This window comes from Xiphias gladius, chromosome 21, assembly GCF_016859285.1.
Source record: "Xiphias gladius isolate SHS-SW01 ecotype Sanya breed wild chromosome 21, ASM1685928v1, whole genome shotgun sequence".
NCBI classification, from domain to species: Eukaryota; Metazoa; Chordata; class Actinopteri; order Istiophoriformes; family Xiphiidae; genus Xiphias; species Xiphias gladius.
This window is the reverse complement of record NC_053420.1, coordinates 264,437-290,402: the sequence shown is the minus strand read 5'-3', so window position 1 is coordinate 290,402 and position 25,966 is coordinate 264,437. Positions and strand designations below refer to the sequence as shown.

Sequence of the window (25,966 nt, the reverse complement as noted above, 5' to 3'; positions counted from 1 at the left end):
GAAGGTTACTGTGACTCCTAAGGTGCATTCTAGGAAGAAACATCTAATCGCTGGCTTGTGACAGAATTCAGCAGCTATGGCACCACTTTCTGTGTTTTGATTTCACTACTGCTCCGATTCACACCTCTGACAGGCTTCTTCTCCATGGCAAACATTGACTGAGGTTCATGGGTATTGTAGTGTTTAGACCTGTCCCCTAAAGTTACAGACAAATCCTGGTTTCACAGAAACAAAGTTGAAATGATTAAAACTGGTGGCCAGAACATAAACCTACAGGGTTGTTGTCAGGGGAGTCCTGAGTTTCTGAGTTATGTAACATTAAAGACCTTTAAAGAAAAAACTGAAGGGAGAATACAAAAGAAAAACACTTAAGGAACCAGTGACCAAGGCTGTAACAGTGATGTCCTTACCTCATGGCTTGCACTTCTTAGGCAAAAGGCAGCTTAAAATAAGCCTTTAATTTTTTATGTCTCTGTAACAAAATAGATATGCTTTAATCTCGTCTGTTGTTGTGCGATTTGTGCACCAATGTATTAAAGTACACTTTTTTGTATTGGAGGGAAATGCAGATCAAAGCTTATTCATTTGTGGACCTACAGCTCCTGCAGCACTTTCCAGATAAAAGCAAGATCACTACTGAACAACTGCACCACTTAATATTTATTTTATAGTCATCAGAAAAGTTATAATGTTCTGCAGATAAAATTAGATAAAATCTGTTAATCGCTAAGTTTTATAGGTGTTGGTAGGAGGTTACTTTTAAACTTTGGAATGAAACACACCCTGGTGGAGCAACAACATCTAGCTGAGAAGGTCTGCCAAAGCTCCACTGCAGATATTTATATTTACATTGACTCGTTTGTCAAACGAGTGAGGGCCAACACTGAGGCTTCAGTACAGTTGGGAGCTCGAAGCAAGAACTAAGTGCTGAATCTGTTCAAAAGACAAAGTGCACAGTAAGAGCTAGTTAGGCGTGTTAGGGTGTTAGAGGTGTCAGGAGATACTCTCAGAAGAGATGAGTCTTCAAGAGGACGCCGCTGCTCCGATAACATTTGGTAGCTTTGGTAACGAGAACAGTCTGGACCGGGACCGGGACTGGGACTGCCTCGTGTGCGGGGACGGCGACGCCAGACGACGTTCCTTAGAGGAGCGCGGTGGCAGAGAAGGAGCATAAGCCTGTATGACTGAGTTCAGGTAGATGGGCACAGACCAAGAAGTAAAAAAAACAAAAAACAAGTGCTTTTACTTTTACTACTCTAAGTTTGCTGATAATACTGGTGTACTGTACTCTTACTGAAGTAACGTTTTAAATGCAGGCCTTTTACTTGTAATTGAGTTTTTACTTGGATACATGGATTTCTGGATTTCTTCTGCACAAATTATTGTTTTATACAGTCTAAGGTATTGTAGCTCGACCAATTGAGGCCGATACTGGTAAGGAGATTTGGGAGTTTTAAAAGATAAGATAACAGTATATTAGCCATGATCAAACAATCTTGATATGGATCCCTTAGATTTCATTTTTTTAAAGAGCAGTGACTCAGACACAAACTGAGCAGGACATTTTAGAGCATAAAGACAAACGTCAGGCACAAACTCTGTAATGGAGACACTATTTCCAAATGTCCTCAAACCTAGTTTCATATTTGTCTGAAATACTCTACACGCTGATACTGATTTACAACATCTGCAATAAGTTGATATCGGTCAGCTCCTACTGTAATCTATAAAGTGTATTAGTTAAATAGTTTTTGTTGTTAGTTGTTGAAAATTTGCTCCACTTAAGTAGAATAAAACTATAACAGGTCCTTCATCCTCCATCCTGTGGTCCTGGTCTTGTAGAGTGACTCTGAGTCAGAATCTGGTTTGAAGACCTGAACTGTTATTTGTTTCTCATTTGTTGGAAAGTTGTCTATCAAATTGCTTTAATTTTTTCTGGGTGTCAATAATGAACTGTTTATCAAGTAATTAACAGACTGGAAATGTCAGGAAAGGTCGTATTATTCCATCACAGGAGAACTGTGAGGCTGCAACCAACAGTTATTTTCATTATCAATACATCTGACAGTTATTGTCTATAATAATCATTGATTGTTCAGTGAATAAATTATCAGAAAATAGTGAATAGTGCATCATTTTTCCCTGAAGCCCGAGCAAACAGATTCTAATGTCTGGTTTTTCTGAGCAACAGTCAGAAACACAAACATGAGTTCAAAACTGAGAAAGCAGCAAATCCCCACATTTGAGAAGCTGGAACCAGAGAATGGCTCGATTAATCGATCAATCAACTTAATCATTTCAGGTGTGTAGTCTTGTCTGGTTCCTGGGGAAATAATGAAGCTATGTACAGTATGTACAGTGGAATTTGACTTTATTATTATTATTATTATTATTAATAAAAATTATAATACTGTTGTTAACAGTAGAACTGCTGCTGTATTATGATCTCGCGGTACTGATGTCTCGCGAGAACGTCGGGGCTCCCTGCAGGCGCCATTAGCATCAGCGAGTCGCGTCTCGCGAGCAAAGACTGAGGAGCGATCGTTAACCGGACAGTAACCGACCGTTTGCTGGTCATTATCCCCGAGCGGCTGTGTATCCAGGTAAAACTCTTCTCTACTCTCAGGTAACAACCATTAACTTGGCGCTGAGCCGGTAGATACCGGAGATACACGGCAGGCGGCCTGCTCGGCTTCGGTTAGCTGCTAGCTGCTAGCTGTGGAGGCCTCAAGTGTGTTTCACCTGAAATCAATCCGGCAGAGGTCACAGACACTCCGGACACTCGTTATCAGGACTTTATCGCTGACTGCCCGGTGGCTGTAAGCGGGAACGGACGCTGTGGTTAGCTGTCTGGCTAACGGCTAGGCTAACCTCCGAGCTGAAAAGCGTCCATTTGATCAGGCCACAGGAGTACAGTTACCTGTGCAGGTGCATGCCCCAGGCTGAGTCCTCGTCCTGTCAGACTGAGCGCAGATCTCCATGATAAGATCTGTATGACCTGTAGCGTCCCGATTTTGGTCAGACTCGGGATTTGATGTTTACATGGACCACGAGAAGCCGGTTTATTCACATCCCAGGTTACATGATCCGTGTGTTTTATCGTTTGTGTTCAGGTGTTTACAGGGTCCTGGTTTCTGTCTGCTCCGTACTGCAGGTAACATCCAGGTTTCTCAAAACCAGGATAAGGCCTTATTCAGATTTCCAAATTCAGGAGACTCCAAAAACAGATCATAACTAGAGTCCTGGTGCACATGTGAACGCTCCTTATGTAACGCTGCGGTCTGGTCCCTCTCCGGACCGTGGTTTCACTGGTCCCAGTCAGGACTTTGTTGGTCTCTGTTGTATAGATTCGTTAAGGTCAGGTTCCGGTCTTGTGTTTTGAATTTAGTTGGATTTTAACTTTGTCTTTTAACTTTGTCTTTAGACCCGAACGGCTCCTTTGCTTCTGTATTAGCTGACTCCTGGTCCTGGATCAGTTTCTGTCTCCTCTTTCCTCATCCCTTCGTCCTCTCTGAAACACGAAGGTCTGACAGCATCAGGCTGCAGTCTGAGTCACTGTGTGTGATTTCAAACGCGTGTGTGTGGACTGATAATGTGTGATTTTAAACGTGTGTGTGTGTGTACTGATAATGTGTGATTTTAAACGTGTGGGTGGGTGTGTGTGTGTACTGATACGTGTGATTTTAATTATGTGTGATTTTTAAACGAATGTGTGTGTGTGTGTGTGGACTGATACATGTGAAAGGGAACCCGATCTGAAGTAAACGACTGACAGATGTCAAAGACTTTGTTCAGACTGCAGGTAAATCTGGTTTGTTTCTCAGATCAGATCTTTAGGACAGACTGTCCACACTGTTATTTGCAGGTGATCAGGTCGGATCTGTGTGTCCAGAGATCCCCAACCTATCTGCCTGGGTTGCTGTGGTAACGATGTAGGCGTAGCTATGCTGCTGACGTGGCTTTCGAACACAGAAGCCTCCCCCCAAATTGCCAGCAGACAGTTTACTTCAGCATCTGTCCACAGACTGTTGTTCTCGTCGTCCTTCATAGCGCCAAAAACCTCTACCCTCTGACAGCGCTCTGCTAGCAGCAGCGTGGACTCTGCTCAGTCCGTCACTCTGGATTTGATGATGTGATTGTGTGTCGCCTTGGGAGTGACACAGAAGTCAATTTGACATCCGATTTGAGCCATCAGAGCATCCAGACTGAGACACAGCAGTAGAAATCCAATTGGAATCGTATTTCATAGCACCTCCAAATCTGGTTTGGATACAATTTGCAAAAATGGAATTTCACATGGTTTTTTGCTTCCAGTCTTTCTAAAATCAATCCAGAGTCAATCTGGATGTGCCAAGAAACGGATGTGGGCTGGCAGTCTGAACAAGGCCAAACACACTTTCTCTGTGGGTTGGCTTAGTGTGGGAAACTTGGTGGCTGTGTGAGCCAGGTGTTTGACCAGAGGTGTTCATTCTGTTACCTGATCAGAGCTGAAACTGACAGTTATTTTCATTATTGATTAATCTGCTGATCAGTTAATTGTCTGGTGTTTAAAATGTCAGGATGTAGTAATAAGTGCATGTAAATTTCTCTAAAACACCAGCTGTCTTCTTGTTTTGTTAAAACTCAGATATTCAGTTTACTTTTACATAAGACAGAGAAAAACAGAAAAGCTTCACATTTCAGACAATGGATAAACGAGTGTTTTGAGTTTTTGCTTGAAAAATAAGTGATTCATCAATTATCAAAATAGTTGTCAATAATTTTTCTGTTGAATGACTAATTGATTAATCAACTAATTGTTTCAGCTTTAAACCTGATGGGTAATCTCAGCAACGGTATGTTACAACACTCGTGACTGTTGATGAGTTTAGTTAAAGTGTAACTTCACCTCCAGCTCTGAGCCCGAGTCCCACAACTCCATAATTTTGAAAAATGCTAAAAAGTGGGTAAGGGGGGGGTAAAAGTGTGAGGCAGGGGCTGCTCAGTTCGAGCTGTTGGCTCCAGCCCCAGTAACACCCGAAGCCGGAGCTCTTGGAGCCGAGCGTGTAGTTAGAATAGCTCTCTCTAAAAAATGCTGATTGCAAACGTACATAGGCGCGTGTTGCTATCGAGGGACCTGCTGCCGTCTGCAGCCACTGCCGAGCCAGATGAGGGTCTGAGGGGACAGACTGCAGTCCGGTGGGGCTGCTGCAGCCGTCACAAGCACGAGTCCGAACCACTGCACCAAAACTGAAATATACTAAGTAGAGGGTTAGAAAAACATAAGGTAAACTCCTGTGAATGATGAGTCTGGATCTGTATATATTTGAAAATTAGTGCGGTTTCACAGACTCCCACTCAAGGATGGGTGCTGGGGGAAGTGGACTGACAGAGCGGTATTGACAGAGCGGTATAGACAGAGCGATTAATTGAGAAAATAAGCATCAGATTAATCGATAATGGAAATAATAGTTAGTAGCAGCCCTGACTCACTTTGGAGTTATGAACGTGTAGTTTTTGTAAAGTGTCAGTGATGGGTACTAAAGCTCTGTGTGTGTGTCTGTGTGTAGACCAGCAGCAGTATGGCAGACGACCTGGACATCGAGGCGATGCTGGAGGCTCCATACAGGAAGGTGAGAGTCGGTCTGTCCTCTGTTACTGAGACTCTCAGCCGGACTCTACTGCTCCTCACACAGCTGCTGACTGTTCCCTCTTGTTAACTGAATCAGAGCTGCGTGAAGACAATCCACATTCACAGCACTGATCAAAAGTTTTAGGGACTAAAAGTAAAGTGAGGATGTTTTCAAAATAAAGCCATGAATAGTTTCTATTTCACAGTGAACTTCATTCAAAGTGCAGTACAGAGACAAAACCTAAATAGGATCAGCATTTGCTGAGGACCCCCCATTTGCTTTTAAACCAGCACCAGTTCTCCTCGGTACACCTGCACACAGGTTTTCGGGTTCTTGGCAGGTAGGTTGTTCCAGCATCTTGGAGAACCTGCCACACTTCTGCTGTGGATTTAGTCTGTCTCAGTGTCTTCTGCCTCTTCATGTGATCCCAGACCGACTCCATGATGCTGAGATCAGGGCTCTGTGGGGCCAGACCACCTGTTGCAGGACTCAATGTTTTCTGGTCTCTGATGACAGTACTTCATGACTCTGGCTGTGTGTTGGGACTCTTGTCCTGCTGGAGGATGAATCTGGGACAATCAGACGCCTCCTGATGGGACTGATGACGGAGAAGAACCTGAACATCTGAATTGACTAAAACTCTGGCACAGTACTGTACATAAAACCACAGCAGGTCAAACATGTAGACCGTCTGAATCTGGTTCTCTCAGGTCCATTCTTTGGACTGCTGGGTCTCTCACAGTCTCAGAATTAACATGTGACTGTTGGGGTGTTCTGTTTCCAGAATAACGCAACATTCACAAACATCCATCTATTCAGGAAGGTGCAGTATTGACCATGGACACATCATTTATTGATTTTTTTTTTTCTTTTTTCAGCCTTCAAACTGCAGCAATCTGAAATATTCCACCTGAATGTCTTTGTGTGGGGGCTGAGCTGAAATACTTTTAGGAGGCTCTCTAGAGCCATAGAGCGAGTTCAAAAGTGGACATACATGCAGTCTGAGAGCTGAACCCAGATTTTACACCTGGCACTTTTTCAAAAAATCATGGAGTTTGTTAGAAATAATGTTTAAACCACATAATGGAATCCTGAACTATGTTGTTGTATTGATGTGATTCACTTTGTTCACCGTGACTCACTGAGGTACAAACTAACAGCTGACTTCAGATCTGTTGTCGTAGTTAAGTTTCTGTACGGCAGCTGCATTTTAAAAAAAGTAAAGTCCAGGATGTTTCCATATGTGGAAAAAGATAATTCTGCATTAATCGATTAAATGACGAGTCCATTAAGTGATTAGTCAACCAACAGAAAATTAATCAGCAATTTTTCTGATAATAGATTCATAATTTAAACCATTTTTTAAGCAAAAATGCCAAAAAATGGTCAGATTTCGTTCCTCAGATGCTAATTTGCTGCTTGTCATTGTCATATGTGACTGTAAATTGGAGAGGAGTGAGAAGTTGTGAATGACATATTTTCTAAATGATTTACTAGTTTATTGGAAATGATGAATTGAGAAAATAATCATCAGAATAATCAATAATGAAAATAATAGTTAGTAGCAGCCCTGACTCACTTTGGAGTTATGAGCGTGTAGTTTTTGTAAAGTGTCAGTGATGGGTACTAAAGCTCTGTGTGTGTGTCTGTGTGTAGACCAGCAGCAGTATGGCAGACGACCTGGACATCGAGGCGATGCTGGAGGCTCCATACAGGAAGGTGAGAGTCGGTCTGTCCTCTGTTACTGAGACTCTCAGCCGGACTCTACTGCTCCTCACACAGCTGCTGACTGTTCCCTCTTGTTAACTGAATCAGAGCTGCGTGAAGACAATCCACATTCACAGCACTGATCAAAAGTTTTAGGGACTAAAAGTAAAGTGAGGATGTTTTCAAAATAAAGCCATGAATAGTTTCTATTTCACAGTGAACTTCATTCAAAGTGCAGTACAGAGACAAAACCTAAATAGGATCAGCATTTGCTGAGGACCCCCCATTTGCTTTTAAACCAGCACCAGTTCTCCTCGGTACACCTGCACACAGGTTTTCGGGTTCTTGGCAGGTAGGTTGTTCCAGCATCTTGGAGAACCTGCCACACTTCTGCTGTGGATTTAGTCTGTCTCAGTGTCTTCTGCCTCTTCATGTGATCCCAGACCGACTCCATGATGCTGAGATCAGGGCTCTGTGGGGGCCAGACCACCTGTTGCAGGACTCAATGTTTTCTGGTCTCTGATGACAGTACTTCATGACTCTGGCTGTGTGTTGGGACTCTTGTCCTGCTGGAGGATGAATCTGGGACAATCAGACGCCTCCTGATGGGACTGATGACGGAGAAGAACCTGAACATCTGAATTGACTAAAACTCTGGCACAGTACTGTACATAAAACCACAGCAGGTCAAACATGTAGACCGTCTGAATCTGGTTCTCTCAGGTCCATTCTTTGGACTGCTGGGTCTCTCACAGTCTCAGAATTAACATGTGACTGTTGGGGTGTTCTGTTTCCAGAATAACGCAACATTCACAAACATCCATCTATTCAGGAAGGTGCAGTATTGACCATGGACACATCATTTATTGATTTTTTTTTTCTTTTTTCAGCCTTCAAACTGCAGCAATCTGAAATATTCCACCTGAATGTCTTTGTGTGGGGGCTGAGCTGAAATACTTTTAGGAGGCTCTCTAGAGCCATAGAGCGAGTTCAAAAGTGGACATACATGCAGTCTGAGAGCTGAACTCAGATTTTACACCTGGCACTTTTTCAAAAAATCATGGAGTTTGTTAGAAATAATGTTTAAACCACATAATGTAATCCTGAACTATGTTGTTGTATTGATGTGATTCACTTTGTTCACCGTGACTCACTGAGGTACAAACTAACAGCTGACTTCAGATCTGTTGTCGTAGTTAAGTTTCTGTACGGCAGCTGCATTTTAAAAAAAGTAAAGTCCAGGATGTTTCCATATGTGGAAAAAGATAATTCTGCATTAATCGATTAAATGACGAGTCCATTAAGTGATTAGTCAACCAACAGAAAATTAATCAGCAATTTTTCTGATAATAGATTCATAATTTAAACCATTTTTTAAGCAAAAATGCCAAAAAATGGTCAGATTTCGGTTCCTCAGATGCGAATTTGCTGCTTGTCATTGTCATATGTGACTGTAAATTGGAGAGGAGTGAGAAGTTGTGAATGACATATTTTCTAAATGATTTACTAGTTTATTGGAAATGATGAATTGAGAAAATAATCACCAGAATAATCAATAATGAAAATAAATGTTAGATTCAACCTGTATTCTAACCAAGTGCACCATGTCCATTCACCGATTAATACTCACACGTCCTCCGTCGTGTAGAGGGACTCTGAGTCAGAATCTGGTTTTAAGACCTGAACTTTTATACTTGCTCATTTATTGTTAAGTTGTGTTTTTTTAAACTGCTTTAATTTGTTTCTGTGTGTCAGTAATGAACAGACAGAAAGTGTCAGTAAGGTCGTATTAATCCATCAGAACCAACAGTTATCTTCATTATCAACATGTCTGAGAGTTATTTTCTTAAATAATTGATAGAATTAAATTATTAAAGAATAATATTGAGTAGTAATGATTTTTCGTTGAATGTCAGAACAAAATGTTAATCATTATTCCCTGAAGCCCAAGTGAACATACTGTCTGAAACAACGAAACATTTACCAGAGTTCTGGCTTTTTATTCGAAATTTGAGCATTTGTTCAAACTTGGAGGAAAAGGTTAACATTGGAACTGCAACGACCTGTCTGAATTCAAAATTTAGTCTATAAGCAAAACAGACTGTTTGAAGTAGTTTGCCCTGTGATCCAGCAGAGGGTGCTCTGAAACTTCAGTCAGATTGACCCATGGCACGCCCTATTGACCTATCAAGATTGCAATGTTCTAATATTTGCTACGAAAATGGAGGAAAGTAGCGAGCAAAACCGTCCTGAATAGAAAGTCACGACGCCAAAGCATCTGAGAAGCAGTGAATTGAAGTATCCTGGGTTCTACACCGTAGATGGCGAAGTACCTTACGGACTTTCTACAAAGCAGCTGTCCTAAAGCAAGTCCAGTTTTGCCCTAAAGGCCCCCCAGCAGTCCTGATTAGTGGAATCACATGGAGACTATTGGCTCTCAGTGGAACATGGATGGACGCCACTGAGGTGTTTGGTGTTGAAAAGTGAACGTGGAGGAGTCGTAGTTTGGGACGAAGACACTGACACAATATGTTTTACTAACGTTGTAGTTTCAGTCCCGGTGAAGATCAATGCCTAAGCTCAGCATCACTTCACAAGTTTAAATAAAATAACTCTGTCTGTACCTGGACTAAAACTATACTTTAAAAAATAGATTCGAGAATATAAACGTTTTTTTCTTTTTTTTCTTTTAAAAGAATATGTCAAACTATCCAGTACATCAGTACCCAATAAACTTACAAAACGTAACTAGAGCAGCACCTATTAGTCAATTAATCCGTCGATCAACGGGAAAACTATTTGCGAATATTTTGATAAGAGGTTAATCGTTTTGAGTCATTATTTTAGAAAAGTACAAAATTCTGTTTTCAGCCTCTGAAATGTGAATCATTTGTAGTTTCTATAATCTTCTATAACGTCAGCTTAGACTGAAAATCGGGATGGATGTTTTTCGCAACATCCTGACATTTTATTAAGCAAATGACAAATGGATTCATCGAAAAAATTAGCGACAGATTAATGGATAACAAAAATAATTGTTATTTGCAGCCCTAACCTTAACCTACATGAGATGTAGTCCTAAAGTTTCTGATTTAGATCAGGTAATGAAGAGACACTTGGACACTCGACGCTACAGAAGCTTGTGGGTTGTATCTAAAGTGTTGAGGGTTAGTGTCCGATCCTGACTAGTCCTATTTGTGTCCGTGGGTCTCGGTCTTGTAAAGTTAGTTTAATGTACAGAGCTCATGGCTGTAATTTATCTTCAGTGAAGCGCTCTGCTCCTTTACAACTGGTTTGTAGTTTCTGTGTTTCTGTTCGCTGCCTCTGAGTTACTGTGTGGAGTCTGTGTGAGCCGTAGAGTCGGGCTGATGATGATGATGATGATGATGATGATGATGATGATGGCGTTCCTTCACAGACTGTCATGATTAAATGCCCATCTATCTCTCTTTGTAGACTTGCCTAACGATTTCTCACCTCTACTCCCCTGAATGCCAGTGTGATCTGTCACAAACATGAAGGTAGTAAAAAGCCCCCATCATGCATTGCTGTACTGTGGTCCCCATGGTAACATGACTGTGGTTCCCTTGGTAACTGTAAACTGTCACCTGGTTTTGGCCCAACCCCCATGAGGAGGACCAGCTGAGGATTCTGGGAGATGAAGTGTTATAAAGCAGGGAGCGGCTGATAAATAATCACAGGAGGATCATGGGAAAGGCTACACCACACTCGATAGCTGTCAGTTAGCCCTTAGCTTAGCATAACCACCATTCTGCATCCTGACTCTGAGCTGTGAGCTGGGACGCGGAATGGTGCTCTGAATGACAGATAGAGAGCTGAGGGGAAACCAGAAACCAAGACTCAGATCTGATCTCATCTGGTCTGGTCTGAGGTCAGGATGCAGAGCCGGATGGGGTGGGTGGGGTTTAGCAAGGGGAACTGCAGGTGGGATCTGTCAGGTGTCAGATTATGCTTTGATGATAGTCTCTGCCTTCGATGCTCATGAAGTCAGAGTGAAGCGTCACCTTTTATTTTAGCAGCTCTGCAGGAAGTTTAAAGGTGTGAGGTCACTTTAGTTTGGCACAGGTAACAAAACACCACACAGGTGTGTTTGACATGTTTCAGTCCATTCAATCAGAATCTGGTAATTATCATTAGTTCTGCCCCTTTTTAGGTAATCGGTTTCCTTCCTTTGAGGCTGCCTGTTTCCATACCTCTAAAGCTCAGCACACACAGTGGTTGGAGTCAAACAACCCCCCCAAAAAACAAAGCTGCTGATCTGAACACCATGTCACACTGACAGTTGTCCCCTCTGCCTTTGTTGGTGCATTGCTGCGTGTCTTTGCCCGTTACCTCCACCTGTAGATCAGTGGAATAATGTGAAAGCATTGGCAGGACCTTGTGGGACCTGCTCACAGACTAACAGCTCCAGGTGTTACCAGAGGTCATCTGTAAACAACACCTGGAGGGAAGGAAATGAACAGAAACCCAGTGAGCTAATGTTAGAGGACTGAAACATGCTGAACTGACAGGTGTGTTCCCTGAATAGGTGAGGGACTGAGGTTTAGTGTGGAGGGGTGAGTCCTTCGTTCTGGTTTTGGGCTGAGTTGAGTGACTAAGACTCCTGTCTGCTTCAGGGCCCTTCAGAGGAGTCCCAGCACCCAAAACCCGCACAGCATCCACACGGCTGAAGAAGAGCTGGACTGTGGAGTGTCTGTCTGCTGCCGGAGCTCCAGCCGGGCTGCAGCCACACTGACCCCCAACCCCCTCCAACACCCCCTCCCACACACACACACACACAGAGCCCAGGCTGCAGCCTGGGACTGACTGACTGACTGACTGACCAACCCAGACTGACCTCTGACCTCCTACCTCTAAACCCCTCCCCCCTCACAGAACAGTCTGTTTGAATTTGACTCATTAAATTGTGTTTATATTCTCTCTTGCCCCAACCCCCCCAACCCACCCCGACACCTGAATGTTGCGTCTGCCTCCTCATGCTGTTCTCTGTCGACCCTGATAGGAGGACACCAAGGCCCCGAGCCCCAATGGACAGGAGGAGCGCACCAAGAGGTAGCAACACTTGTCTGTCTACCTGTCTGTCTCTCGGTTTACCTGTTAACCTGTCTTTCTTCCTGTTAACCTATCTGTCTTTGTACCAGTTATCCTTTCTTCCCGTGTACCTGTCTGTCTACCAATGTTTACACACAAGAACCAGGCATATAGCATTTCCCCTAAACTGGTATTTATAGAAAAATGTGTGTCCTCACACAGACCTCAGACTTGCGTACGCACAGTTTAACAAAGATTCCTGCAGGTGATCTGATGAGGACGAGATTAAATGTAAGATGAGAGACGTAACCTTAAGGTAAAACTGTTTGTTATTAGGTGGTTTGCTTGTGTCACAAAAAAATCGAATCACAAATCATTGTCTTTGTGTCATTTAGTAATGATGACTGAGATGTCACCATGGTGATGGGTTACAGGTTAGCCCTGTCAGAATTTGCCAAAAATGACGTTCGTTTATTCATTATAAAAAAAAAAAACCACGCAGGTTAAAACCATTTGAATATCCATTTTTGTGCATTATGTCCATAAGAGGAAAAAAATCGTGAAAAAAAATGTTCACAATGTGTCCTTTGGTTGCTAGTGCTGGAATGCTAGGCTAACTGTAGCTTAATTAGCTTACATACAACTTTATCTCCAGCCTCTACAGTTTTGCCGTCTACTGACCAAAATCCGGAGTGTTTCCAAACTTGGATTTTTAGATTGATAGGAGTGCAGATCACTCTCTGCGGCAGAGCTGGGTTGTGAAATCTTTGCCATCATTACCCCACAGTAGTTGTTGAATTATTCACTAGTTTGAGCTTGACCTACAAGGCAGATGCCCCCCCCCCCCCAAACACTCAAATATTCATTTTCACAATGGAATTTCTGAGGGGTTTTATTTTGTTTGTTTGTTTTTGTTTTGGGTTTTTTTAACAATTCGATCATATAATCGAATGTAGACTATTTGTTGAGAGCCCTATTACAGGTACATGTGATGAGTTAATTATATAGCAGTTATAAAGAGCCATAGCCGTTCATAACCCTCCTGTTCTGTTGGAGAAGTTCACCGATGTGTCACAGTCTGTAAAACAACACATCATCTTCTTTGCTGTTCTTGTCACTGGCAGGTATAGTGAGTGGTGCAGTGGATAGAGGTATTGATATACAAACAGTTGATTCAGGTTGTTTCTGTGTCCACTTCTGCATCCAGTTCCACAGTTGCACCGCTTTGTAAATCTGACCCCTGATCGGTATATCCTCACTACCGTACAATGGAACATAGAGTAACATGTAAACCCACATCACTGTATCTTGTCTCTTGGTCACAGACTTACTCTCTCCTGTCAGGCTGTTGAAGGCCAAAATCATTACTTCTGACAGTCATTATCATTCAGTCTTTTAATCTTTCTGAGCTCATCATCTGTGACAGATATGATTCTTGGCTGTTTGACAGATTCTCTCCCTGGTTCATTTCTGTGGTAAAGACATCGGAGGCCCTGCGAAAAGACGCTGTAAAACTCCTGCAGGTTAAACTGAACTAACCAAACCCTTTTAGTGCTGACTGACTCACTATAAACGGACTGAGGACACTGGCTAGCCCAGCAACATTAAGGCTACAAACAGCCCATAATACAACTCTACTTAGAAGACGGTGGTACGCTGCTATTTGGCTCATTAAAACCTGGTACCAGTTTTAATGCTGTGGCTGATGGGTGTATAATTACCTAGAATCAGCTAAAATGAGCTAAACTCTGGTGCTGCCCTTTCAGATGTCTAACTTTACGGAAACATCTGTGGATATTTTCCTTGCTGAGGTTTCACTTACATTAGACACTGATCAGCCACAACATTAAAAGCAGTGGCCAGTTTTATTGATTGGCATATACGTCTGGCCCCAGATCAGTACCTCCTGACCACTGTACCCTGAATCCTGACTATACGGTGTGAGCTACTGAACTAGCTGCTGTGTGTGTTGTCCGTCAGCCCATAATTGTATTGAGATTAATAAATGACCATCATACAGCTGTAGGATGCCTGTCAGTAAACCTCACAGTGCTGTGATTAGCTGCTGTGTGTCCAACAGGAAGAAGCGAAGCCGCAGCCACAGCCGCGACAGGAAGCGCAGCAGGAGTCGAGACAGGAAGAGGAGCCGCAGTCGAGAGCGTAAACGCAGCCGCAGCAGAGACAGACGAAGAAGTCACAGCCGCAGCCGAGAACGACGCCGCAGCCGCAGCCGGGAGAGAGGGGGGCGCTACAGAGACCACCAGAAGCAGTGAGTTGCTCTGTCCTCCACCAGCAAACAGGATTATATATACTGTACATATACAGTATAAACGGTACATCCTGTACAGTACACAACAGAACTCCACCCATGGTCAGTATCACTAAGATGTTAAGAAAGTGCACATACTTTCCATTTAGTACAATTTTATGTGTTTTTAGCCAAAGGCCAAGAGGAATGAAGCAGATTAATTTGGATCTTTAGTGAGATTCCTTTTTTTTCCCTTCTTCTTTTTTTTAAACATTTTCTATGTTGATCCTCCTGGACATGGATGATACCAGTCTGACACAAATCTGCAGAGAGATGTTCTTCACAGCTGCTCTTTGCTGGAGGGGTTTGTTGCTCCACCCTCTGCTTTACAATCCTTCAGAGGTGTTCTAGTGAATTCTAGTGAGGGGACACACTTTGCCCGGTGGTAGTTTTCACTTTTTTCTTCTTTAAAGAGTCTGTGTTTGGGATCATTGTCATGTTGGAACACTCCTCTGCTCATGTAGTGGAATGTCCTTCTCACTGTCTGATCCTTAACTGAAACACCAGTTTTCACAAATGATCCTTGTGCCAAGTCAGAAGCACTGACCCGTCTGCTTTTCAGTACAAGGTTGTGTAAATAGTGAACTGTGTGTGGCGACCGCTGCTCCTTCTGTTACTGGTGTCATGGCTCTTGCTGTGCCTCCTCACCACTGCTGCAGCTGTGTCTCAGCAGATGTTCAGTCGCCTACTTATGCTCCTGAACCCTCTCCATCTTTATGAAGTCTCACAGTCTGGTTTCTTATTGCTCAGGCAGTTCGTCACCATGTGGAGTCATGTTTTATTAGAAACAGCTCAGGCCAAAACCGAGGAAGCTGTGGTGTTCCGAGGCTCTTTTATAACCGTGTTCATGCAGTTAGCTTTAACTTTAAATCACAGGTGTGATCACTTTTGTTGCATTGAGGTTGTACTTTTATACATGAGATCGGATACCCTACACTTCAACTGAAAAACAATACAGTTATTGTAAGATGAAACAGTTTTGAATCATTTCACATTTTAATGATATTGCACAGGGGTCTACTTGGTTTTGTTGTATACAAATTATTTTAATGATAAATTAATCATTTCAGGTATTTTTCAAACAAAGCTGCCAAAGCTTTTCTGTGGGAATTAGCTGATTTTCCTCGTTCTACATTAGAGTAGACTGAATATCTTTGTGTTTTGGACAGTTGGTTGGATAAAACAATATATTTGATGACACCATGGTGGGTTCTAAGATACTGTGATGGCCTTTTTTCACTGTTTCTTGATTTTTTTATAGATCGATAAAAATTAGAATTGTTAGTTACAGCTCTAGTTTACAAACTGAAGCAGCGTTACAGTCCATGTGTCAGACAGAAACACAGTTTAATACAAAGCTCCTTTTCACTGCTATGTTTGTATTTCATTATGTGTTTATAACAACATGAGATAGGAACAGAACAGAAGCTGTCTGATTGTGGCTCTATAAACGTGTTAATATATCACAGTTTTTTGGGGTTTTAATGTAGTTGCACTGTTTTCCAGAGCTGTGAAATCCTGTATGCATCACCACTTACACTGTTACATAAATCTAGATGTACCATGGACTCTCCTCTAATAGCCAGTAAAATAATAATAGTAATGATATATGGGGTCAGCAAAATCACATAAAGGCCAAGTTAAAAAAAAGATATTGAAAGGTGTGAAATGAAAGTAAATTCCATTTTAAGATCAGTTTCCACAGCAAAAATTAATCAGTTCAACAACAGGTTTACAAACACCGAGGTTAGAATGGAATAAAAAAACTGCAGTACAAACCTCTGTCTGTGTTTCCAGCCGCCGGCGATCGAGGAGTAAGAGTCCCTTCAGGAAGGAGAAGAGTCCGATCAGGTAAGCAAGTTTATGAAAGTGTCAATCTGTAAAGGCTGAGGAAACGTTTATGTACCTCAGAAAAAGGGTTTTTTTAATTGTTCATGATGATGATGATGATGATGTTGATGTTGATGTTGTGTGCAGGCAGCCAATAGATAACCTGACTCCAGAGGAACGAGATGCCCGGACGGTCTTCTGTATGCAGCTGGCAGCCAGGATACGACCTCGAGACCTGGAGGAGTTCTTCTCTGCTGTGGGGAATGTAAATAAAAATTCTGCTGCTCGTTTCTGACAAGTTGACGTTTTAGGGGGTTGTGATCCAAAATATTGCTTGGCTCTGAGCAGTAGCTTGCTGTCGTCTCAGGTGGCCAAGGAATAGTAACAAAAATATTCAGTTTACTATAATGCAAGACAAGGGAAATCTGCAAATCCTCAAATCTGAAAACCTAAAATCCATCAAATATTTGATATCTTGATGGATTCACTGACTAACTGTTGCAGCTGTAGTTGTTTTACACTTCAATTTTGAGGAGGACTGTCACAACCGTGCTGGTGATGGTGTTGGCGGTGGTCGGTTGCTGTGGTAATGGTTGCTTTGGTCCCTCTGCAGGTCCGAGACGTTAGGATGATCTCTGACAGAAATTCCCGAAGGTCGAAGGGCATTGCCTACATCGAGTTTGTGGAGGCAAACTCAGTTCCTCTGGCCATCGGACTGACGGGGCAAAGGCTGCTGGGGGTTCCCATCATCGTACAGGCCTCACAGGTACACACATGGTAACACACACACACACTGCATCACTCAATGCTGTCTTCACAGTGAACTGCAGTGTAACTGTAGTTTTCATGTGATTAGTGGATACATATAAAACGTATAAATGTTTTTAGGCAGAGAAGAACCGGGCAGCAGCTGCAGCCAACAACCTGCAGAAGGGAACATCGGGACCGATGAGGCTGTATGTCGGCTCTCTGCACTTCAACATCACCGAGGAGATGCTGAGAGGAATCTTTGAACCGTTTGGACGGGTCAGAGTCAACAACACTATATTTAACTACATATAAGAATTTTGGAACCCAATGTATAATTTTATTCGTATGTGTGTGTGTGTATACATACGCACACACAGTACAGTATATCCACAGACACACACACGTCTGACTGATGGTTTCTTTTTGTTGTTTCTCAGATTGAGAGCATCCAGCTGATGATGGACAGTGAGACTGGACGATCTAAAGGCTACGGCTTCATCACTGTGAGTTCTCATTTTCATCAGGGTCATTAGTAATTGTGTGATTTCTGCACATGTAGCGATCACGCTACAGTTACCTCCGCTCTTTATTCTTTCTTTCTTAACTATTTTCTGTCCGTTATTTGCCTCACTACTAGTCCCACACGCTTGCAGCTAGAAACATGGTTCCATATTTAAAATTTCAATTAGTACAAGGCCTTATTAGCTTTTAAACAGCCTGTTGATATCTTTTATAGTTAATGAGTTATTAATTTTTTAATTTGATTAGGAGTGCATAAAATCACTAAACTGTTGTTGCGGTAGCGCCACCGTGTGGCCAGATACAAAGCTATTTGTATGTCTTTTCGCATACGTTTGCTCCTGTTATGGCTGCTCAGGGTGATGAGCTGCATTCCTGCAGCACTAATGCAAAAAAGAATTGTTTGCTCAGTGTGTCAGAAAATCAGTACATCAACAATATGTAGTGGTGTCATCAGCCAAAGCTCCAGGTAAGGAGCTCAAGTTCAACATGACCCATTCAGGACCAGTGGTACATTGTCAGTTAACAATGTGCAACGGACACCGTTTCATTTTTGATCAAAATCTCACCTTTGATAAACATGTTAATTTCATGGTTCAATCCTGCTTCCATCATCTCAGAAATATTCCGGGATTAGACCATTTCCTTCTACCAAAAATCTGGATTTGCTAGTCGATTCGACTAGTGTAGTGCATCTGTTTTAAAAAAAATAATAATAATAAAAAAATTTAAAAAAAAGTCCCTCTCCAGCTCATCCAAAACTCTGCATTCAGGATTTTAACTGGTTCTAAGAAACATGATCACATTTCACTGATCCTGGTTTCCTTACACTGGCTACCTGTTGCTTTTAGAATTGATTTTAAGACTATTAATCACTCACAAAGCCATAAGAGGCCTTGCCCCAAGCTATTTATCAGATCTTTTAATGCCCAGTGTCCCCTCCCGCTCCCCGAGATCCTTGGATGCGTCGTTTCATCGTTGTACCAAGGTCCAGATTGATACACAAAGGTGACAGAGCCTCTGCAGTTAGGGCTCTGGACTTTGGACACTGCCCGGGGAGATCAGGGCTGCAAAAACTCTGTCTCGTCTTCTAAATCACGCTTAAAACCCACTTTTTAAAAATTGCTTTTCGGTGATTCCATTTGTTGTATGACATTTAATTTTGTTTTTTGTTAAATAGCAGACAAGTAATGTTACACCCCCAGTCTGTACAAAAAGAAACCCCCGTCAGCGTATCTGAACGACACCACGTACGTCCACTTGCATTCAGCTCAGAGAAGCAGAAGTCCAGTTTCATCTGATTTAAAATCTGATTAAAACACTGAGAGGTTTTTACAGTATGACCTGTGTGTCAGTTTGCAGATGCAGAGTGCGCTAAGAAAGCTCTGGAGCAGCTGAACGGCTTCGAGCTGGCAGGTCGACCCATGAAGGTGGGTCATGTGACAGAGCGGACCGACGCCTCCACAGCGTCGTCTTTCCTCGACAGTGACGAACTCGAACGCACCGGCGTCGACCTGGGAACCACCGGGCGACTGCAGCTCATGGCCCGACTCGCTGAGGGTGAGACAATCCTTTAGCATCTGCCTTCTGACACCTGCATCAACCATTAAAGAATCGTTCCGGTTTATTTCAGCCTGGCCCATAAACGTGGCTGTCGTGGCTCCATGGGTGGTGCTAACTTTGCACTCGCCACCTCCGTTGTTGAGATTTGTATACTGGGGCAACCAGCACGAGCGTCCTGCAGCTTCCTTCCAAATAAACGTTTCAGACGTTTGTCTCTGACTCTGACCCAAAGTAAACACAGGATGTAGCCGCTAGGATCGGCCAATGTGGCTGACTTATGGGGATCCACATCCAGGGCAGCTTCCCGTCTGACGCAATCACCCTGCAGAACGCTAATCTGAGATGTCACACTCTTTTTGTTTTTGAGTATTTTTAACAGTGGGTCCAGGAATATAACCAGATGCTAGTGTTTGCTGGTGGGGACACATGTTGAAATCCCTCACTCAGCATTTTACCTGTTGTAATCACATTTTCTTACCGTAGGGAGAGCAGAGCTTTCGTCCAGTCGGCCTCTGTCTGAAACAAAAGTCTCCAGGAGGACAATGTTGATAAATGCTCCAAAACCATCCCTTGGCGGTACACTGCTGGAATCACTGGAATCCATGGAGACGTCTGTTGTTTCAAGTCTGGATTCTGCAGCTAAAGGTTTTCTGCTCATTCAGCTGGTTCCTGAGCTACGTCGTCTTTCAGGACGGTCCTGTTGTTGTTCTGCCCGATGGTTTAGCCCCTCGTCTGTTTACAATGGTTGGGTAAATACAGTCGACCACCAGTGAAATGACTCATAATAATCCACAGCATGATTCACCCCTATAGCTTATTGACCATTCCAGGAGGCTTATTTCTCTGTTTATATTCAGTCGGACTCAGAGACAAACATCTGAAATGTTTATTTGAAAAGCTGCAGGAAGCTCGTGCTAGTTGTCCCAATACGCGCCGTATACAAGTCCTTGTTTCTCCGACAACAATGGAGGTGGCGAGTGCAAAGTTAGCCTGACCCTTGGAGACACGATAGCCACGTTTATGGGACATACACCGGGTTGAAATAGACGGGAATAATCCTTTAACATTCGCCTGCTGACATTAACCTCCACCTTAAACCTCCAGCTGAGCCGAGAGACTGATTGAGTGACTCTCAGGTTGTGTTCATGTGTTTATGCAGGTACAGGTCTGCAGATCCCTCCTGCTGCTCAGCAGGCTCTACAGATGAGTGGAGCTATCGCTATAGGAGCCATGGCTGCTGTGTCAGGTACACTTACACAAACACCATCATCGTCATCGTCATCCGTAAACACGTACATAAAAAACACACACCAATGTGTATTGACTCTGAAACACAGATTACTGGTGTTAAAGAACTGTTTACATTTCTTCACATCATGTGTCCTTGTGGACATGTGAACAGGTTTTTCTTGCTGTAATCATTCCTCCAGTTCATACTGAACAATAACAGATTTCTGCACAACATGTTTTAAAGCCCCTTACTGACATGTACCCCTTTCTGTTAACTTAATGGCAGTTAACATGTTGGTCTCATGTCTCAATAAACATCCTGCTCACTGTTTTGTAAAAGCCATGATGGTAATCTCAGATCGGACCAGCAATATTTCTGTGTCGCTTTCAGCTCAGAATGAGTCTGAATGAATGCTCTCACATCGAAGGAAAGGCACACGCAAGATTACGACGTGTTCTACATGTAGTTTGCCACCAATCACTAAAGTAGCACTTAAAAGGCAGCGACCTGATCACAGACATCATTCAGAAGCAGCCAGTTTGACTACAAAGGGGAACTGTTCAGTATTTTTTGGACGATAACACAAGTGACAGTATTTTGCAAAAAATTTCTCTCCCTTCACACTGAGGACGAGAGAAACCAGGCAGATTTACGGCCCCGTCAGGCTCATACAATAAACCTCACTTCATGTGTCTTGGTTGTTTGATCCAAATACCACGGCGTACTGTGGCTCTTTCTGTAACCACGGTGGCTTGTCTGAATAAAGCCATAAGGAACATTAACGTTAAAGTCACCCGTGTCTGAATCACACAAAGCCGTCACCTCGACAGCTTGACAAAGCCAGCAGTGTTAGGTTGTCCGAGTCCAAACAATGCTAAATTTAAATCCAAATCCACGGAAGCTCCAGTCTCGGAATTTTGTATTAAAAAGACTTTGGATGATAGCCACTTGACCTCATTCTGACCATACCATAATGCTTCAGATAAACTTTGAAAAAAAGTGAATGTGTTTGTTGGTGCAATGTACGAACTACATTTGTCTGACTTAACACACAATTACAGTTCTCATGTTGTTTCTGTAGATGATTTATTCCACTGATGTTGCGTATGTTTGACCTGAAGAACTGATCCAGGATCAGTCCCTGGTTACACGTATCACTGAGCAGATCTGATTGTAGATGAGTCATACGCTGCGTCTCAATTCGCATTCTTCCGTACTTACACTTGCTATTTTAGAGCATAAGTGCGTTCACACCGACAATTATGGCAACACGCAGTGCAGTAGTAAGTATCCGGAGGGTGAACTCAGGACGCTCAAAAAGTTGAGCGTGAAACGTTGGACACTTCCTGCCCACAATGGTCGGCATCTTGGCTATGTAGCGGAAGGGGAGGGACGTCCAAACCTGTGAAAATGGTGGCCACTATCTGCTGCTGTCACGGTGAACACTGCACCATACAAATGTAAGTCATACATGTCTAAGCAAAGTGTTTTCTTCCATTATGTTAATTTTTTTGTCAAGTAAGAGAATAAGCCGGCAGATACTGGAGCAGGCAACAATCGTGGTCAAATTTTGCAATTATCATTCCTGGTAAATGCACAACGGCCGTGTTCGATTTGAGACAACACGACACTGTCAGAATTCACACACTACACCAGTACATAGCTTGCACAGTGTACTACATGGAAGTGTACTAAAAGAAGTATCTGAAATGAGACACAGTGATACTGATGTTTGGCAGCATTGCTCATGTTCACACACACTGCATCGTGATTCATTGGTTTACCAACAGAAACAAAGCAGGTAAAGCTCTCAGAGAAGGAGTTTCTCTGCACGGCAGAGCCCAACAGTCTGATTAACCTCTGTTTCTGTCTCTATTTTGTAATGAAGTTTGTGAATTCAGGTAAGTTTGTAAAATGTGCGTGTGTTGGTGTGTGTTTCAGCCGCAATGAACCCGGCCATGAATCCAGCTCTCAACATGAACATGAACTCTGCTGCTCTGAATCTTCCCTCTCAGCCGCTCGCCACACACTGCTTTCAGCTGTCTAACATGTTCAACCCCAACAGGTACACACACCTGTCTGTCTCGCCACCTGTGTCTCTGACTGTATTTTCTTATTGATATGTGCTCAAGTTTGTTGTCTTGTGTACATGTTGAGGAGAAGCATTAAGATCACACAGACTATAAATTAGCCTCTAATTAATTGGATTTAAACTCAGCATCTTCCTCTGCATATTTGAAAAAACCTCACGTGCCGTTGCCCGTGAAGATTCTCACTCACTTCTCAACCTGCTTGAAGTTCAAGCAGGTTCAACTTCAAGCAGGTCCAGTTGCCTTCCCATAGCACAGTTCAATCAGAAAGTATTCAGACCCTTTGCTGTGACACTTGACATTTAGCTCAGGTGCTTCCCATTTCTCTTGATCATCTTTGAGATGTTTCTACACCTTGACTGGAGTCCACCTGTGGCAGATTCAATCCATTGGACATGGTGTGGAAAGGCACACACAATTGTCTATATAACGTCTCACAGCTGACCATGCGTGTCAGAGCAAAAACCAAGCCCTGGTCCAAGGAACTGCCTGCAGAGCTCAGAGACAGGATCGTGTCAAGAAACAGATCTGGGGAAGGTTACAAAAACATTTCAGCTGCATTGAAAGTTCCCAACAGCACAGTGGCCTTCATAATTCTTCCATGGAAGAAGTTTGGAACAACCAGAACTCTTCCTAGAGCTGCTGCCCGGCCACACTGAGCAATGGGGGAGAAGGTTCTTGGTAAGAGAGGTGACCAAGAACCCGCTGGTCACTCTGGCTGAGCTCCAGAGATCCTGTGAGGAGAAGGGAGAAACTTCCAGAAGGACAACCATCACTGCAGCACTCCACCTTTATGTCAGAGAGGCCAGACTGAAGCCTCTCCTCAGTGAAAGACACATGAAGGCTGCTTGGAGGACTCTCAGAGCCCTGAGTTCAACCCACTCAAACATGTCTGGAGAGACAGTCCCCATTAAACCTGACAGAGTTTGAGGGGATCTGCAAAGAAGAACGGCAGAAAATCCCCAAATCCAGGTCTGCAAAGCTTGCGGTCAGACCTGAAGAGACTCGAGGCTGTGATCGCTGTCAAAGGTGCTTCAACTAAGTAACGAGTAAAGTGTCTGAATACTTACGTTATTGTGATATTTCAGTTTTTACTTGTTAAAAAATTTGCAAAAGTTTCTAGAATTCTGTTTTACCTCTGTCATAATGGAGTATTGTGTGTAGATTGATGAGGGAAAAGATGAATTTAAACGATTTTAGCATCAGGCTGCAACAAAACAAAATTCTCTGTCTTTTGTCTCTTAAATATAAACAAGTCTACATGTAAAACACCAGTCCAGATTAATCTAACACACAGAAGCTCCGATAGGGTCCCAAAACAAACAGGGTTTGGAGATTTCGTGTGTGTTGTGTACTTGAACTGTGTGTGTGTGTGTGTGTGTGTGTGTGTGTGTGTGTGTGTGTGTGTGTGTGTGTGTGTGTGTGTGTGTGTGTGTGTGTGTGTGTGTGTGTGTGTGTGTGTGTTTCAGTGAGGAGGCTCCTGGTTGGGAGATGGATATCCAGCATGATGTCATAGAGGAGTGTAACAAACATGGAGGAGTCGTTCACATCTACGTCGACAAAAACTCCACTGAGGTATATATGACCTCTGACCTCTGACCTAAGGTTGTTACTGCAGGGTCAGAGACTGAGTTTTGTCCTTCAAACCGGACGACTCGACTGACAATTAATTTACAGCTACAACAACTAGTCAGTTAACTGATCAGTCAGTTGATAGAAAATTAACTGGCAACTACTTTGATCATCATTTTAGTCATTTTTCAGGCAGCACCAGCAAACATTTACTGTTTCCAGCTGTTAAATTTTTAAGACTTGCTGCTTTTCTTTGTCATATATGAAAGTAGATGAAATGTCTTTTGAGATTCTTTTGAACTGGTTGACAGACACAACATTTCAGGATGTCACTTTGAGCTCTGTGATGGACATCTTTCACTTTTTTGACCAAATGAGAAATTGAGGAAATAATTGTCAGATAAAAAAAGCCCCAAAATAATTTAAAACCCTTAAAAGAAAAGTGACGGAACAAGAACAGGATAACATTAACGGCCTCTGTTGGTCCTGTCATTCCTGTTTCTACGGGTAATTTCTCTAATTTACAGGCTTACAAGTAATACAGTATTATCACTGCTACAGTGAAGCCATCAGGTCAGCTGACCAATCAGTAAACAGATCCACGTCAGAGGGATGTTGCCATCCAGTAAAAGACTCTGTCATATGATTCACCTGTGGTTCCTCGTCTCTTCGTGTCGACAACCAGTCATTTTCTCTGAAGACAGGAAACACAGTGCATGAAGTGGAGCGGTGGTGATGAACAGTCATGATAAGGGACGGTTTAACTTAGCGGATTTTTGTACCTGTACTTTTCTCACCTGTGATTCAGCCTCTGATACCCGCTTGTTTTCAGGGAAACGTCTACGTCAAATGTCCGACGATCCCAGCTGCCATGGCTGCTGTCAACGCCCTCCACGGGAGATACTTTGCTGGTAAGACTTCCTGTCACTTGACCCCTGTGCCCTGTGCTGTGGACCAATCAGAGAGCAGCTCTGAAGTCTCGCCTGTCGTTCCAGGTAAGATGATCACGGCGGCTTACATCCCCCTGCCCACCTATCACAACCTGTTCCCAGAGTCTGTTACCGTCACACAGCTTCTGGCCCCGCCCCCACGACGGTGACTCGCCAACAACACTGGACACTGGACATTAGAGCCCGCCCCTCTTTTATAGCCTCCTCTCGAATTGGTCGACACAGACGAGTCAGTTTCACTTCCGACCATCGGGTCTGAGGATGCTGTTTGTTTTTGGTTTTTTTTCTGCCCCGCCCCCTCTGAGTATTGTCCAATGATTGAGCTCTGTGAGCTGTGAGGAGGCCGGCTGATGATGATGATGAAGATGAAGATGGCATCAGCTGAATCGGTTGGTTTGAAGCTGTTTGTTATTTAACAGTTTTTCTAATCGAGATTTGATTTTGTAAAAATGTTGATTAAATTTTATTTTCAAGTCAATCAGAGCTGCTGTGTCTTCTTCTACTGACAGGAAGTTTTGTTCCTACATTTTTACATAAATACACGTAGACCATGCTCAGTGGGAGTGTTGGATTCTGATTGGCTGGGAGGTGTGGATTAACTGAGTAACTGGACACCTGTGATGCAGGTGTGAACTGTCGAAAAAAGCAGCAACAGTGAGGTTGAGCTGCAGATCTTAGAGCCAGGGTTATCAGTGTAACCACCAAAGCGACTCTCAGTGAGAACCAGCTAATTTAACGTCAAGTTTGACACTCGTGTCCGAACAGTCGGAGAAGAGGTTTGT

At 43.1% G+C, this 25,966-nt stretch overlaps 1 protein-coding gene across 7 annotated transcripts; it reads left to right on the top strand.

Moving 5' to 3' along the window:
• Positions 1–2,463: 2,463 nt before the first annotated feature.
• On the top strand, positions 2,464–25,662 carry LOC120782978 (RNA-binding protein 39-like). Of its 7 annotated transcripts, none has more exons than XM_040115594.1 (16): positions 2,464–2,603; positions 7,269–7,331; positions 10,776–10,840; positions 12,343–12,392; positions 14,452–14,640; positions 16,477–16,530; positions 16,657–16,774; positions 17,123–17,275; positions 17,398–17,535; positions 17,697–17,762; positions 19,134–19,338; positions 20,501–20,587; positions 22,514–22,637; positions 24,132–24,237; positions 25,067–25,145; positions 25,230–25,662. In XM_040115594.1, the coding sequence occupies exons 3-16, from the start codon at positions 10,835–10,837 to the stop codon at positions 25,331–25,333; spliced, it is 1,479 nt and encodes a 492-aa protein (XP_039971528.1). In that variant the 5' UTR covers positions 2,464–2,603; positions 7,269–7,331; positions 10,776–10,834; the 3' UTR covers positions 25,334–25,662. The 7 variants fall into 7 exon arrangements, with proteins under 7 accessions (XP_039971528.1, XP_039971529.1, XP_039971524.1 ...); XM_040115595.1 differs by lacking the exon at positions 7,269–7,331 and adding an exon at positions 5,550–5,612; XM_040115590.1 differs by lacking the exons at positions 7,269–7,331; positions 10,776–10,840 and adding an exon at positions 5,550–5,612.
• The last annotated feature ends 304 nt before the right edge of the window (positions 25,663–25,966 follow it).